Below are 17,519 nucleotides of genomic sequence, written 5' to 3' on the forward strand. Positions count from 1 at the left end.
GCGATATATATCGTTACCGCACATGCTTCAAATTTTACCGCATTATGGATTTTAGGCTATATTGCCCAGCCCCAGTTGGAGGGATCGAATCATTACCTAGTTTTATATTTGTTGTTTCCTCTTAGTTTTGGTTTGCCGTTGTCGCCATCATGAATGGTTCAGTTTTCTTTCAGTCAGTTGTGCACCTCAATTTTTGCAGCCCGCTGACTAATACGGAGTATGGTGTTGGTTCGGGGCAGAGGTGACATCACAGTTTGTGTGTGACAATCAAAAAACAACCAAAGCGGTGATGCAGTCCACTGTTAACATCACAGCACTGCTGCAGAAGAAACGAAGACTGCTCGCAGCTTCATTCTCTTAACCTTAAAGAATCTTCTTGTGCTTGAAGTCACAGTCACACATGCAGAATGGATACATGTTGCTGTTGCTGAGCTGCATTTGACAAGTAAACTGAAAGTTAATGTGAGGAACTGAAGCCGTTATTAGTCATGTAAATGACCAAGGTAACAGTGAATCGTTCTGGTGTATCAAAAAAGAGTTCTCTATGAATAAGTCACTTTCGGCTTTACGAAACATAGTTCACAATTCAATTTATCTTTTGGCAATTTGCAGAATAATCAAAAATTAATGACGTTTTTGTACTTGACTTCAGCGGTCCCAACCCCCGGGCCTCGGACCGGTACGTGAGTCGTTTGGTACCGGGCCGCGAGAGTTGAGGCTCAGGTGTGAAATGTATAGTTTTCAGGAGTTTTATCGGTTTTCAGCATTATTTTGTTATCGTTTTTATCGTTAACTTGGTTTTCCTGGGTCTTTTCACGTGTATTAATGAATAAATCTTCTTTTTTTTGGTACCGGTACTAGTTTTATTTTGTTGTATTTATCCGCGAAACCTTAAAGGCCGGTCCGTGAAAATATTGTCGGGCATAAAGCGGTCCGTGGTGCAAAAAAGGTTGGGGACCGCTGCTTTACTTCACCTGCTGCCACTTGCATTGCTGCTGAAGGTGAATATTAAAGAGCACTGAAAACAGCTTCTTGCCCATTTGACCTTCAGCTGCTGGGGACTTTGGTTAGAAAACGCGAAAAGACTCTTGCGCAGCCTTAAGGCATCAATTTGGAAGTCACTTATCACAAGTGCACATGACTACACTTGATCTTATTCTGACTCTCTGTCAATCAGAGTTACAGTTTACTCATTGTTCCTGCATTAGCTGTTGTGAAAAGCCATAGAGTGCCTCCAGCTCGAGCAACTGCTTGCGTGACTCCTCAAAGAGTATCACAGGCCCTGAGATTTAAGGAGAGGTAATTTATGATCCATGCTGTCAAAGAACAGGTTGTCCTGGATTTATTTACCTGACTCAAAACAGTGAACAAAAATGACAAACTTAATCAGGTCACAGAAACACCAACTGACTGCTGCCAGTCGGGAAAAAACAAAAAAAAAACAAAAAACCATACACTTCACCTTTCCTTATTAACTTGTACATTTTACATAAACCTAGGCAAGCAGAAAAGAAAGAATGATGTATCCATTTTATAATACAATAAAAATGTAATTACTTTAGGTTTTTCTCACAACTTTTTGGAGCAGATACACCTTATGTCCCATTGTACACTCGGGTACACTGAACAAAAGCACCATCAACTGTCTACTGCAATAAAGAAAATAGAAAATACTCTACAAAAAGATTACCAAAAAAAAAAAAAAGATGCCTCCTGTTGGCTGTGCAGTCTGACATAAAGTCGCCATACTGTCACATCTGAGAGGCTGTTCCCTGGTCTCATGATGTATGCTTGACGAGGGATTTAACAGCCGGTGCTTTTGTCAATAAAGGAGGGTCGCTGTCACAGCCATTTATCACATGTGGAAAAAAGGACCTGCCAAATCAAACACGCAAGAACCATTTGGAGCAGTAACCACCATTTATGACTTTAGATACTTTGGTAATGATAACATTCTGAGAACAGTTTACATTACGTGTTCTGTTAACTTCAGTGACATAATCTCTGGTGTGACAGGAAAACATGAATGCCTCGCAATTTTTTATTTTAATAATGCATTTTTTTCTTAAATAACTTTAAAAAAAAATAAATACAAATTTAGGGACAAAACCAGACTCTATAAACCTAACTTGGGATTGCAACCCGGTTTTGAAATGCTACTTATTTTTCTTTGAGCCCACCTCTGGAGCGCCATCTCCCCATTTATGGTCACCAAAAACTACATTTGTGTGGGTGTGACCTGATGGTGGGCCAAATATACTGGAAAGTGGACGGCGGACCGAGCAGTTGTATGAATTTTTCCTCGTAACACGGTGAGCGCAAACGGCTCATCGGCCAACGGGGATGTAACCCTTTTCATGGGGTCGAGCCCGCGTCCGTAGCCGACAAAATCCCAGCAGTGACGGCACGACCCCGCCCACTCTCTTATGGGAGGCTACAGAAAGCAGGAAATAAAAGAGGTTTGTTGGGGCATCTGTGGCTCAACTTAGAAAAACCTCAATGAACAACATCACAGTTCAGGTTTTAGCAATGTTAAAACAGGCAGCAAAACACTTCAGCAAAGCAAACATGTAAAAGTCAGAGAAAACCTCGTGAAAATATGTCACGCTGATATGAGCATTCTCGTAAGCACTGGGTGTTAATTTCTGCTCGAGTTACACATAATTGTTACCATGAGCACCGATGAGTCAGTCTAATTCACAATCTGCGGTGGCTTATTCAGTTGGGTGGCAACCGATAGCTTCAGCCTGGAGCTACAAAGCCACCATTTCTGCTCAATTTCACTTTGCTGCGTTCGTGTTCACTGACTTTGCCGGTTAAATAAAGTGTAGAATCGGTTCCTGAAGCATGACACTGGCCTACTGAACTCTGCCACACTGGCCGTCAGCTCTGTTTCTGTCTTGACTCGTCAGCTGTTCTGTACCAACAGTGGCCTGTCACTCACACGTAACTCTGAGGTCAAGCAGGAAAGCAGGGCGACTCAGGGAGCACTGTTATCTGACAAGTGCTCCCTGAGTTTAGTTTAGTGACTATAAAAGCTGGGTTGGGAGCAGTTGATTCCCTTTATTGTTTCCGAAAATAAATAAAATAACTCACACGTAGCAACTTCCAATGCAAGTGCAGCTGCTTTGATTTAAGGCCTGTTCTTCAAGACGCTCCCAGCTGTCTGTGCATTCATACCCTCATGCAGATGAAGCAGTAGCAGATTCCTGTGACAAATCACAGCCAACTCCTTTAAAATACCACACACTGGGTGTGTCTCGTGGGCATTTCACTTACTGCCCTGAGGTAAACTCAACCTGATATAGATCTTTATCTCCTACAGGGAGGGTACAATGCAAAGGTTCATTTTACTTCTTTGCAATGATGTCAAATATAGTGCAAAGTTATCATGTTTGTTAGTGAAAAGTCAGTTACATTAAAATGCACTTTTGCAATTCACAATGCCTGGAAAGCTGGATAAAAAAAAAAAAAAAAGACTTAATTGTTGCAGACTGCACTGCAACACAGAGAGCTTTCAGATCACCCCTGCCACTGTGCCAATGCTCATTATAAGCTACTTTTTCAGACTGCATACAGCAGGATCTATCAAACAACTACCCTTCAGTGCTTCTCGTGGTCTCTCGCAGCAACTAGTTCAGCGATAAAATCCCAACGCACTACCCTTCTTGGCCTTAACTGCTGCCTTGCTTCATGTGGTACACTCCACTGACAACATGGGAAGTGGTAGCTGAATATTTTCCATTGTTTGGTACTGAGTTTTTTTGGCTAACCTCGCTCTGAGCTAGAGCAAGGGGGGTGGCAAAGTGATGAATTGGATGAGTGGTGCACAGAAAACAACAGTGCTTTTTTAAGGATGATTAGCCCTTAAGTGCAGAAACTATAAATATGGATTCTTGAAGCGCAGCGCTGTGTCAGCTGTGTTCATGTTTCACAGCTCTGCAGCAGCTGATAAGAATGTGGGTGAAATATTTTAACATGTTAAACATAGAGGCTGACTCAGACGTAAAGTAGAAAGGCACGACGGTGTGAAAGCTCAGAAGGAACCAGTCATCCCATCTCACCACGGTGATGTCCGAGAGGTCAACTTGTCTCACACTGATTAATGTTTTTCAAAAAAAGAAAGAAAAACAACAAAGTATTAGTGCTCGCAATTAAAGAGTATAAAAGGGGGGGGGGGAAACAACATGGGCGTGATTAGTGCTTCTACAAATTTCTGCATTTTCCCCCCTGAAGAAATCAAGTCTGATTCATAAGGGGATGACACAACAGGTTCAACAAAGCGTTATGAAAAGAATAAATATTTCATTGAGCTACACCCGCAGATACTTGAAGATAATTAGAGGAAGTTATTTGTTAGAAGCTGGGATATAAATCTGCAAAGGCTCCCTAAGTAAAGACAACAAGTTTAGGCACTTATGACAGATCCATCCTGATGCAGTGATAAGCCAAGGTGCCATCTGTTCAGATGTTGGTTTGAATGAGCGACTGTATGGTTATCAGACTACCCAGCCACAATGACTCACGTCCGTTTCCTTGCAGAAGTCTGCTCATTGTAAGACATCAGAGAAGGTGTTTCGGTGTTGGGGGCAAACTTAAACTGCGGCATAGTGCAGACAAGAGGAGACACTCGAGACAAACTCAACTTCAGAAAAGGAAAAGGGGGAAGACGGCAGAGGAAGCGGGCCACTGAATATGAAAGTGTACATCAAAGTATGAAAGGAAACGGAAGTTCTTACAGAATTTGCACATTTCTCAGTTGATGACAGAAATGGATGCAAGATTCATCTTGCAAAAGAAATATGATCTCGGCTGACCTTTCGAGCAGGTTGTGCTCGTCTTCCTTACTTGTAGAGAACTTGTGACTAAATCATTCAAAACTGACTGCAGTGCTGCACCCACATAACCAGATTAAACTGTGTTTTTGAGGGGGAAAAAATGCAAAAAAAAATAAAGGAAGCCACTGTAACGCGTTTTATTTTCTTTGCCAAAATTGTCCAGGTCAAATGAGGTGCAGATTTTAAACTGATTTGTCTAACTGCATAGCTACACACTCGAAATACCTCAATGGGAAGAAGACGGACTTAAGGAGAGGGAAAAAAAACTGGCAGTGATTGGTTACTGAAAAGGACAATCACAGAGGCAGCCAAACATGAGCACCGTCCTAAAGTCTCAACTTCACTCTTTCAGTCAGTCCCACGCTGCCATACTGCAACATACACAGAGGAGGACCAGAAAGCAGTGAAGAGTCACAGGCACCAGTGAGCCAGACTAAACCCACTGAAAGCAGGAGAGAGCTCTGAGAGGATGGATGACTCAAATGCAGCTGCCTGCCATGCTTTCCACACATCCTCATTACTCACTATGTAGACATCTTGGGCTCTGCGGGGCCCGAGGCTCTAAAACCTCGTTGTTCAGCCATTGCTTCTCTCTCTAAGAAGACTGAATGGCTCGACACACAGCTCCGCATTTTCTAAAGCAACTGGTTGTTGCTGAGCAGAAGACTTTTATATCCCACAGACTTGCAGCCGACTGGCTTCTATTCGTGAACAGCTCTGATCTGCGGTCAGCCTTGAAAGCCTTGAACCACAAAAAGACATTATCCCAGAACTGCTGAATCACCTCTCCACTGCATTAACCCCAAATTATTTGAATGTTCTCGTTCTTCCTGCCCTTCCCCATTACAAGCTCCTTCTCCTTCTGCCCTCTTTTGATTTCTCATTTTAAGCATTTTTTTTTTTTTTAGAATTAATCAAAAGGAGAATAAGAAAGTGAAACTTGGTTGTGTGACCAGTTCTGCCCAGTTGCCCTAAAATCGTAGCATCTGACACTTGCAAAGAAACAGTCCACGAATAAACTTTGACAAGCTTTTCTCTCTTTCACTTCCTCTATTTTGTATCAGAATATCTTACTTTACCGTAACCCAACAGATGGAGATAACAAAGTCGGACATAAGTGAGGTGACTTCTGAGGAAGAAGACACTGAAGCGCCACAGTCGTCAAAAAGAGTACCGTTTTAAACATGCAAAAGTGCCCTAATGGTCACCGAGTTGCATGCAATTTTGGTCTGAACAGGCCAGTGAAAGTGGAAAAAGGATTTTCTTGGCCCTTAGCCTAAACTCACTTCCTAAAACTGAAAGCACTAGCAGTCGCAAAGAGAAAAAACAAAACTACATTTAGACTTTAAATAAAGAAACCTCAAGAAAACAAACCATGATACAGTTTCCTGGTAATCACAGATACCGCTGGTAAGCATTTTATCATCTGCTACATAACAATTGTACACGTGACAAGCTTTTCACTGACGGAGTTTGATCGGCACATCAAATGCTGTTGCACTAATAAGTTGACTGGTGAAAAGTCCACATGGTATCCACCTGCACCGATGTGCAAATAGCACGTGTAATATCAGGTAAATTCACAGCCAGCAACAGGTCAGCCAACCTTCTGCATGCATTACTAAGCAGAGATGCAACAATCCAGCATTTTCCAATCCAATCGAATACCTTGGGTGTGGGCATCTACAGCTACCAATCCGATACCAGTTTTAAATTAATAAGCTGTAATCCTAACTGTGAGGATTGTGTGAATTAAATGAAAATTGTTTTAAAATGAAAAGGCGCTATTAATCGAATTTATTTACTTTTCCTTCTCATAGGCTTTTTGCATGGGGAGCTGCCAAACAGCTGGAGTAAAGTGTCATATAATCGAATTGGGGAGAATTCGTTATGTTACTAAAAACTTCCCAACAACTGTTAAACCAAATATAATATATAAACCAAATAACAAGCGTCGAGAGAAAGCATCGCTGTGGTGAAGTCTTTCTGATCATGTCGATTCATGTTCAGCGTTTGTAGCTAAGAAAACACTTTTGCAAACACACAAACAGAATGTGTGAGTGTTGCAGCTGTGAAATATCTCCAACCTGCAGCCACATCGCTAAGCTTAGTTTTGCTGCTAGCAGCTAAGCTATCGCACAGTCAACACACGACACTACAGGACTGAATGGATCAAACCATGGATCAGTTCATTGTTGCCAACATTCAATCCAGCTTTTTTACTTTTTCAGTATCAGGCTGCACCAGTGTACGTCTTCCACATGTAGTTTTTCCTTCGTTTGTGGGTTTGCTTCTTCTTACAGCATGATAAGGCTAGACTTTAAAACGTGTAGCCATATGCTGTCCCTCACTGCCTCTGTACATCCGCTGTCAACAGTTTCCAAATAAAAAACAAATAACACTGCGTTTTCAGAATTTAGGTATCGATTGGTACAGCAGAAGTATTGCTTCTGGTGACATCGCTAACATGGACTGGAACATTACACATCAGTCACATGTAGGAAGTACAAACTGGCAACGAGGACCTGTCAACAGCTAGTCCCTCACCTGGGAGGCCACCCTTTGAAAAGAGCTGAAGCATAACTATCATACTGTAACCACTCAGTCGAACCTGTTTTATACTCAGATTTGAAAAAACACCATCGGTTTACAGACATTGTCCTCATTCCTGGAACGTACTCAGGTTGATTTAATTGCTTTGCTTCCAGCACAAACTGAGTTAGCTACAGTGGCCCGCCAGGCTCTTGGCTGTTTACTTGCCTTGGCAGACCCGTCCTATTTGGAAGTGATCCCCTGACCACATATTGCTGCGATAACAGGGTGGGTCCTGCTATGCTAACTTTTTCCGCCACTTTACCTCACACCACTGACCTCTGTGAGTCTTTATTTATAAAAATAAAATAAAATAAAAAACCTAAGAAAAAAATCTTAAAATCAATTTACTGTGCCATCACATGAAGAGGGCCATTTTTGGCCAAGTTAGTGAAACCAGTAATCAGCCAGATTTGGTCGGTTATTAAGCATGTAAAAAATGCTGGTGATTGCTCAACCCCTAAACTTCCAGCACAAATTTAAAGCAGAGGGAAGCCCAAGTATGACCTGAGGCTTCTGATGAAAGAACAGCACTGTTATTTAATTAAACCAGAAAAGACAGTTATGGCAAACAAAAAAAACTGCATCAGCAGTTTAGAAACAGACAGAGTGTGTTACCAGCTCCGTTTCAAGAAACAGAGCCGGCACGCTAGACGGAGACAGACAGGAGGGCAAGCTGAGAGGTCTCTCCCAAAAACGGAGCTGTTGCAGACCCGCTTGCTCGGTCTCCAGCCCAGGGCATCCCACAATCACAGCCATTCAGCAGTCCTGGAATATGTCCCCTGGAAGTTCAGGCAGGTCAGCTATCTGTGGAAAATAGCTGCTGCCTTGTCTCCAGGCACTATAGAAACCAAACCAACCAACACACACACACACACACAGACACCATCCCCAAACCTGCCTGTTCATCCCACACTGTTCTCAATCTTTTCCAACTACAAGTCAAAGGGGGTAAGGCACTACAACACATGCACATTCAGACTATCAAAACTGAAAGTAGACATGCTTTCTTAAGGAAAAATATTACCAAAAGTTACCAATAGGGCTGCCACGATTAGTCGACTAGTCACGATTACGTCGACTATCAAAATCGTCGACGACTGATTTAATAGTCGACGCGTCGTTTGAAGCTTTGTAAGATCCCAAAAGACGCAGGAATAAGTAGCAGGATTTAAGAGTGTAATAACGGACTGAAACAGAAGATGGCAGCACTGCATGTACAAGGATGCCAGCTGCCGTTAAACCCCGAAGAAGAAGAAGCTGTGTCCCAGAATTCATAGCGCAGCCCAGCTCAGTTTCCAACAATGGCGGCAGCTAGTTAGTTTTAATGTTACTCTTATTATTCTTTCTGGATCACAAAATAAATGTTTAACATATTTTCAGGCGAGAATGTAGCTGTGTAAACCTCAAATATCTGCTCAGTTTATCAAGACACCGCATATTTTCAAAAGCGCTCCGACGTTTTCGGAGACGTCTGTTACCCACTAGCTCGATAGCTAGCCGGGGGCAAGGCTTACCGGCAAATCGTTTTCAAACCCACTGCCGTCTTTCGCTACTCAGGTTAATATATATAAGTCACTTAGATAACTTCAAAATGTTATTGTTTGGCTTTTTTAGTATTTTATTTGTTCCTGAGAAAATCCTGAGATTAAAGTTATAGTTTTTACACAGCTGAATAAACAACTGATTATCAGAAGTGTGAGATGCTCAAGAATATACTCCGGTGTCCTGTTATATTTTAGATAGCAAGGAGTTTATTAAAATTCACCGAAACAATCTGCAAATTTCATTAAAATTTAATAAACGATCATCTTGTCTTTATTTTTAGTTAGCACATACCGTAAACACTTAAAGCTGTCAGCTAATGATAGTTATATAAGAGCAGATGCATGCTGGTGCAATAAGCTGTAGTTTTACATCCAGTGGATGATGATCTGATTAGTCGACTAATCGCAAAAATAATCGGTGACTAGTCGACTATCAAAATAATCGTTTGTGGCAGCCCTAGTTACCAATATATATTATAGGCATGGAAGAGAGAAACTGTGGAAAAGGTGGCTTAAGTATTCTTCTTTAGATGAGATCCAAAACAACTCATTTGTGACAAAATAGTCAGCTGAGAACCATTACAGGCTAACCGTTGAGCTACTCGCTAAGCTCTTACTCAGCTTTAAGTCAATCCACTGTTAACACATTCTTGCTGGCAGCTGCTTTAAAGAATGCCATCTGCATTAAATGTTGCCCCCCTTCCAGTAAAATGACTCTCCACTAACTGAGTATCACTCTTCCCCTAAAATGCTGCAGGAGTGTAACTCCTCTGGAGGCAGATCAATCACAGTTTCCCCTAAAACTGAACTCACTGTGCGTCTGACCTTTCACAAAGCTTTGTGTGACATTCAATGTGAATGAGGAGAAATTCACAGCGTAATATTTGAGTTTCCGCAACTTTACTGTGCTGACATTAGTGGACTGTCAGGGAAGTTGAGAAAGTCTGGCAGCTGTCTTGCCCTCTTTTGGTTGGCACATGTAGATCAGCTTGCTTTGCAGATAAGAGCAGCAGTCTTTTAATCTGGTGGAAACCTAAAGTTTATAAACCACAGCGTGTGATTATATGGTAGCTGTTTCAAACATGCAGAATGACCGGAAATTTCCCTTCACTTGGGTTACTGCCGTTCATATTCTTCGCATACAACTCAGTGTGGAGCTCTCAAATATGAAGGTGCTTATATGCACAAAGGTGAGGAAAGGTAAACAAGCCATTTCCACATGTAAACCTCTGACAACGTCATGACAATCAGTTTACGGCACTGCCCTCTCTGTCACCACATGATGGCAGATTCTGCAGATCGGATGGGTCCTCACTACAGAAACGCTCTTTCATGTTGTTGGTGAGAGTAGGTGTCTGAGCAAAACATGTCAGACACATGACACTGCTTCTCTTCCCTTTTAAAAACAAAACAAAAAAAACATGGACTTTGTACTGTTGGTCTGTTGAGGTAAAGACTGATTCGGACGTGGGCTTTCTCACCACCAATCTGCTTCTGTAAAGGTCTCAAAGCCATATAATCTACATGATCACCACCCATACAAGATAATCACTTGCAACAATATACAGAAGCTGTAATTAATCTTTCATTTTCACCATTTTGGAAGCTTCATCTCAGCCAAACCTACACTTTAGCACAGAAAATGAGTCAAAACAGTATTTCAAAAAGACAAACAGAAAACAAACAGGACCTGCCTGAACTTCCTCAAGAAAAATGGCAACGGTATCGGGCAGGGAAAGGTGGACGCTGTGCGGGAGCAGCTGAGAAAAGTCAGATGTAAGGAAAAAGGCTCTAGTAAGAAGTGGAGGGCATGGGGCAAAGTACCGGGATATAAATAAACCAGGAGTAGTATTTTTTAGTAATAACACGTGAAAACAGAAGGCATTTTTAAAGCATAATCACATGACCTACAGGTACATAATCAATCTGATTTATGTTCAGTTCCTGAAAATGAAACAACAAAATGGCAAACAGTCTCAGAATTAGCTGCAGACTGCATTTTATCCTGTTGCATAATTAAGCCTCCACTGCTGGGCCGCTTGAAACAATGTCATCAATTACACATTATTAATTAACATTCCTAACTGAGGCGTTACAACAGTTAGGAATGGGAGAGTTGAGAGCCAACTGCTCCAACTGATGGAAATCGATTTGTCCCGGGGCAGCTTCATCACTTTATTTGGCGAAGACCGCCGAGCATAGACACTAACCATTCCAAGCTGGAGGAAAATCATTGTCATCTCACAACTCCACCCCCACAATGCTTTGTTCCACTTTTTGTGATGCACTCTAATTCAAAACAGAACAATGAAACTTGGAACAGATTCCTAAGCGAGACAGCGATCGTTCACCCAACGGGAAGAGGACAAGCTGGGTGTGTTTCATTAAAAACTTTTCCTTTTTTACAATCCGTTTCTATCTGAGACTTACAAGAGTTATGAGTTACAAGTTAACATGACACTTTAAGAGATGTGCATAAAAATGATGCCACCGGCAGCCCAACTCGTTTTTCCCCACAACCTCTCCTCACAAAGGTTTTGAGGTCTGTGAAAAATGAGCACGTGAAACAGATAAAATGTTATATTTGTTTCATAAATAGCAACATGCACTTGCAGCCACGAGCAGCAACAAAGGAGGAAAAGTGAAAAACTGAAGTACTGACATATGAACTTTAACCAAAAGGTCAACATCTACTCTGTATGCTTGTAACAGGGCACAGCATCTCTTACAGTTTCAGGTCAGACCTCGGGGCAGGGGAAAAAAAAAATTAAAAAATGTTTAAATTAAAAAAAAAAAAAAAGGCTTTTAAACAACATTTCTAAGCATCAGAAAGCGTCACCCCATGTAGCCGAATGAGCTCAACTAGTTTTTCATCAGTTGAATATGCCCCATGTCATGTGCAGGACCAAGAATCTTTGAACTGGAATTTTAACTAAACCTATTGAGCCTGGGTTTAGAGGGGCGGCATTTGATATTAGATCAATGTAACACTATCCATGTTGCTGTAATGCTAATTGTGATGGACCTATGTCAGCACACAGTACTGCTACAATGTTAGAGCAGAGCGAGTGCACACAAAGACAATATATCAGAATATCATGAGTCAACACTGAATGAAGCTGATGTTTCAACATTGACGACTCAGAACAGACCTTAAAGTAGACAGAGCAGAAGGTAGCTATCGTTCAGCTGACTTGGTCAGCTGTGTCATTGCTGACACACAAACAGCTTACGTGCCTACTATCATTTCCACAGGTGTTTGTCATGTAGGTGTGTGTCTCCCGTCTGTCCACACCACCTTCTTGACACGTCCTGTCCTGTTGCCACAATCTACACAATCACTGATGTCACCTTCGTTCACTCAGTCTCACGCACATGCACAGCAAGAAATCGGCACTTTATGATGACGCACACTGCGATCCGCTCATTATATTCAGCCTTGTTTAATGCTGCTAAGACAAAAAATCTCCAGCAAATATGACTTGCTTCATCAGTATCTGGACTAAAGGCAATAAAAATCAGGACTCTTCTCCTCAAACACACACACCCTACTGCTCTAACTATGTCATGCACAATAAGCACATTAATAAACAGAGACCAACACACGTGTGTGTGTGTGTGTGTGTGTGTGTGTGTGTGTGTGTGTGTGTGTGTGTACGCCATCCAGGTTATTCTTGGCTCAGACATCACCTCTCCAGCAGTACTGTCTGCGTCGAAAAGACCAGCAACATTTCAGCTCAAGGTCTGCAAAGGCCATTCGACAGACCCTAAAGTAGACCACGTGTACATTAGAAGCCCACTGTGTAAGCAAGTGAGGCGTCTGCATTAACAAGGTTGGGAAGACTGGGAAAACTGCTCATGGTGAGTATGCTAACCATCTCTCGACAGAAAGGAGAATTTTTTTTTTTTTTTTTAAAGCCACATTTGGGGAGGTGGCTGCATAACACCTACTGTCTGTGTTGCAACTTATTCGAGAGCCCGTTATCGTCCAGTCAAAAGCAGAGACACATTCTGTGGCTGAACAGGAGTTTAAGGGATGGTGAAAAGACAACTATTCAGTATGGACTTGATCCAGTGTGAGTGCCCCATTACTGACAAAGACAGAAATTAGCTCCCATCTACACCCGTTTTTATTTGCCCTCTACTCCTCGAATCCAAACTTCCTCAAAAACATAACTCGGAAAAAAAAAAATTAAATACTGCTTTGTGTTTGTACTACTGAATACTTAGTCACAACATGCTTTATTTGGGCAGTGATGACGAAAGAGGTGTTCTACACAGTGTTGAGTATGACCACACTGCTCCAGAATGAAACAACAATGCTTAGTGTGAGGGCACACTTCCAGATACAAAGTCGCTAGCTGTAGAAGTCTATTAGTGCTAGATTTTAAGTACAAATAAATAAATGAAAATTTCTTGTAGGCATTTGTTTACTCTCTTACCTGTCCCCGTCCATATCCATGGTAATATGGATGCCAAAGAGGCTGTTGACAGCAGGAGAGGGTGGGTTGGGGCCCTCGCTGAGAGGATTCACACCATCTTTTTCTGGCACCACACCGGCAGTGTGCTGAGGTAGGGCATCAGTATTCGGTCCGCTATCATCTGGCTGGTTACTGAAGACGGGGGGAAGGCCTACTGTGGCTCCTCCGTGAGCCCCCTGGAGCTGGATATGTCCTCCTGGGTGTCCGGGACTTGGCACACCCGGAGAAGTGTTGGTTATACTGGGCACTGTGGAAGGCACATTATGGCCACCGCTGTGAGAGGTAGTGGTGGTGGAAGGTGCAGGAGCAATGCCTAACCCTCCTGAAGGCTGAGTCTGACCAGCGGCCTGACAGGGGGCTACCATAGATGGTGCGCCACCAGCTTGCAGCGATAGGCCCTGGGCTGAAGCTGCTTCTCCACCTGGCACCACTGATCCAGGACCAGTAGGGGTCATTACAGGTGGGGACACTTGTCTAGTTGGGGGTCCTACAGCAATGGAAGTCACAGGAAGGTTCTGAGCGCTCGAGCCAAAGTGGGGCTGATGAGTTGAGTAAGGAAACTGCTGGGCCTGTGGGGCAGCAGGCATGGAAGTATTCTGCTGCATTGTAGATTGGTGCACACCATTGAAGCTGTTAGAGGGGAAGGTCTGAGCAGCTACAGGCAACATATTAACCTGAGCCTGATATGATTGCTGTGATGATGAAGTTGTGTACCCCGTGGGTTGGAAGGCACTTGCTCCGCTTCCTATCTGAGAAGCCAAGCTGTAGCCTTGCTGCCAAGACTCTGAAGGGTGTGGGTGGGCGGGGTTTCCAACAGAGGCAGAGTAGCCGCTCTCCGTGGTGGTGTCCAAAGTCTGAGAACTGCTAGTGAAGACAGAATTACCAGTGGCTCCTAATCCACTGTCCCGGTCTAAACTGAGGTCATGAGTCAAAGTGGACTTTATACTGTCACTCCGATTAATATTTGAATCTGAATCTCTCTCATAGTACTCAGTACATGTCCACCTGCCCCGTCTGAAGGGCTCTCCAGTACCATGGTCAAGTTTGATAACTCTGAAACGGGAAGTAAAGTTGGTGCTCACGGGAGCTGTCTGAGCAGCAGTGCTAGATACAGTGGAACCAGGGACCGCAGTGGTGGCTGAGCCTGAAACAAAGGGCTGAGCTGTAGCTGACATGCCCACACTTCCTCCAACACTATGTGGGGTAGCACGCCCAGAGACCATACTGATATTATGAGAGAGCCCCCCGTTGACAGGCCCCGTGTTAGGCAGCTGGCCCTCCTGAGACTCCCCGGCATTGCTTAAGGTTTCCTCGGATGAGCTCCTGTCACACACCCCCAGTTCACCCCGAGAGCCGTCAAATATTTCCGACGACACATCCTCCGTCCGGGATTCGTCCGGATCGTCCAAGCTCTCGGCGTCGTCAGGGATGGTGTTCGCCGCCACCTGAGCCTGCGTTACACTCGTGATCTGGAAACAACTTTTCTTCTTCGCCTGCATTTTCGACATGTTGACTAACTGTTCTGTCAGCTCCCAGATGAAACCAAGAGCTGTGCTTACTGCTCTTGCTAAGTGTTCACAGATAAAGGATTTGACACAGGCATGTACCGTCACAGTACATTTCCATACCGTTCCTCTTTCTTCTCCCTCCTGTCCGAGGAAAAAAAACGTGTCACAACCGAGGCCAGACCACGACAGGAGTCCCGCAACGTTTCCGCGGTGTCCGGTCGCAGCAGACGGGCCGAAGCTCTTCTCCTCCTCCCGGCCTCTCTCTCCCTCTCACACACTGTCCCTCACACACATACACACACGGTCGGCCTTCCTTGTGTCCCGGCAGCGGAGTTGTAAACAGGCCCTTGTCAAAGTTCTTGCTGAGCAGCTGCCACCGGTACTTTAGTCTGAGGCGGGCCCGGTGTCTCAGACCACTCTCCTCTCTCAGCTATATATGTACTTCTGAGCAGTTAGCCAAGTTATCTGATGTTAGCTACTTTTCCCTACCTCGGCACCAGCATGTGCGACATCATGATGTAAACAACTCCTCGGCTTGTCAAAAAATAATATATAATCCAGCAGTGTGGGAAGAAAACGTCCCAAAGTCGGCGAAGTTTGGCTCTCGCCGTGGGGACAGCTCACTTTTGGCAGCAGCTACTAGCAACTAGCTGACAGATAACCACTTTACTACGGCGGCTGTGAGCTAACGGGCAGCTAACTCCTGCCCGCCGCTCTCCTTACGCGACAAGATGGCAAGCCGAAGTGCATCCTGGGTATGGAGGTCAAACTACTTTTCGGATATCTTAAAAGTGAATTTCACAAATTAAAGGCACATTTTTAAATATATCAAATCTTTCAATTTAAACCTGCCAAAAATAAAAAAAACTATAGTTTATTTTACGTTAAAACCTTTTACATTAAAAACGACTCCGTTCATTGCCGTCGTCAGTTCCGGTTGACGTCACACACGCAGTGGAAGCGGAACGATTCCGCCAGTGTTTCGTTTATAGATTGAACTGTTTTGAGTTTTTTTGTGTTTTCAAACTGATTTTAAATCCACCTTTTGTGTATTGCCATGTATTACAGCGTTTCATATTCGACAGCGCCCCCATAAATCTTCTTAGTTAAAAAAGCAACAGTTTATTTTTAGCTGTACGCCTTTAAACTGACCTCTTTTACAAGAATCGGTTTCTATACGGGAATAATGCGTGACACATGTACTTTTGATCCATACCTAATATTTTATAGAGTCGTGGCAGTGAGTCATGACGGGTAATTGTTTATGGATGAATCATTTAATTAATCTTAGAGCGCCTATCATAATCATTCAAAGCTTGCTTAAGTAACTCAGCTTAGTGCTGTGTATTAATATCTGTGACTAAAAGTTACTACAACTTAAAAGTGAAAAACAGATCATACACATGAGAAGATCTCACATTAGGCTGTTGCTGCTGGAAAACGTTGACATGAAGCTTTTATCACACAGTCCCAATTCTAAAGAAAGTAAGGGTGCTATGTAAATAGAAACTCAATGTAATCATTTTCTAATCTCAAAAACCATATAATGTAATATTTAATATAACTATTTCATAGAAAATATGAGCGAATTGTGAATTCAAGGGGAGCAAAACATCTCAAAAAATTTTGGATGGTGCAACAAAAAGCTGGAAAAGAAAGTGATATTTGAGAGACACAACTGGAGGACCATGCTGCAGGTTAGGGTATCTGGCAACATAATATAAAAAGAGCAACTTACAGATGCAGACTTCACAAATCTGCAAACATCCTCCTCCACAAATTTGGACACAATTTCAGAAACACTGTGAACACTGTGTTTGTTATGCTATCCACAAACGAGGTTAAAGCTCTATCATGCAAAAAAGAAGGAAAACTGTTGAATCAAAATTTTTAATTCATTTTAGTAAACATGGACGTTCCATCCTCCTGACTAAAGAGAAGAGGGACCATCAAGCTCATTATTTTATCATTAGTCCTTTAAAAAGCCTGTGTCTCTGATGGTATAGGAGTGCGTTAGTGCCTACGGCATTGACAACTCGCACATCTGGAAAGGCCCCATCAATCCTGAAAGGCTTATACAGGTTCTACAGCAACATATGCTCCGATCCAAGTCCATCAGCTGGTCTCCTTGGGCTTATGGACTGCTGTTAAAAGGTGATAACGGTGATAAACATGGCCCTGTCAAACCTTTTTGACACGTATTGCTGCCATCAAATTCAAAATGACCTTATTGTTTCCTTAAAGTTTTGGAAGTTTCAACATTGGATGTGTCTTTTTCATTGGATTTATGAGAATTGAAAATCACTGTGTTCTGTTTTACATTTTACACACTGTCCTAATTTTGGGGGGATTGTGGTTGTAATTTTTTTAAAATATTAATTTACCACCATTAACGTCTAGCTGATAATTACACTCAGTCTTAAAGTTTTATCCCTCACTGAAATCTGTGAGCTCACACATCCTAACAGAAAATACGGGTCCAGATCAGTTGTGTCATTTGTCAAAACAATTAATTCCAATACATCACAGTTGTTGGAAGACTGCCAATTGTCA

The 17,519-nt window shown here is 42.8% G+C and overlaps 1 protein-coding gene across 1 annotated transcript in view; it reads right to left on the reverse strand.

The window, feature by feature from the left end:
• The window catches only part of tsc22d2 (TSC22 domain family 2), a 32,636-nt gene extending 16,920 nt beyond the window's left edge, over positions 1 to 15,716 (reverse strand). The window contains exon 1 of the mRNA XM_082505863.1: positions 13,420 to 15,716. Coding sequence (XP_082361989.1) covers positions 13,420 to 14,966 — 1,547 coding nt within the window. The 5' untranslated portion in view covers positions 14,967 to 15,716. The remainder of the gene's footprint in view (positions 1 to 13,419) is intronic.
• Positions 15,717 to 17,519: the final 1,803 nt, after the last annotated feature.

This window comes from Aulonocara stuartgranti, assembly GCF_965226115.1.
Source record: "Aulonocara stuartgranti genome assembly, chromosome: 15".
Taxonomy (NCBI): domain Eukaryota; kingdom Metazoa; phylum Chordata; class Actinopteri; order Cichliformes; family Cichlidae; genus Aulonocara; species Aulonocara stuartgranti.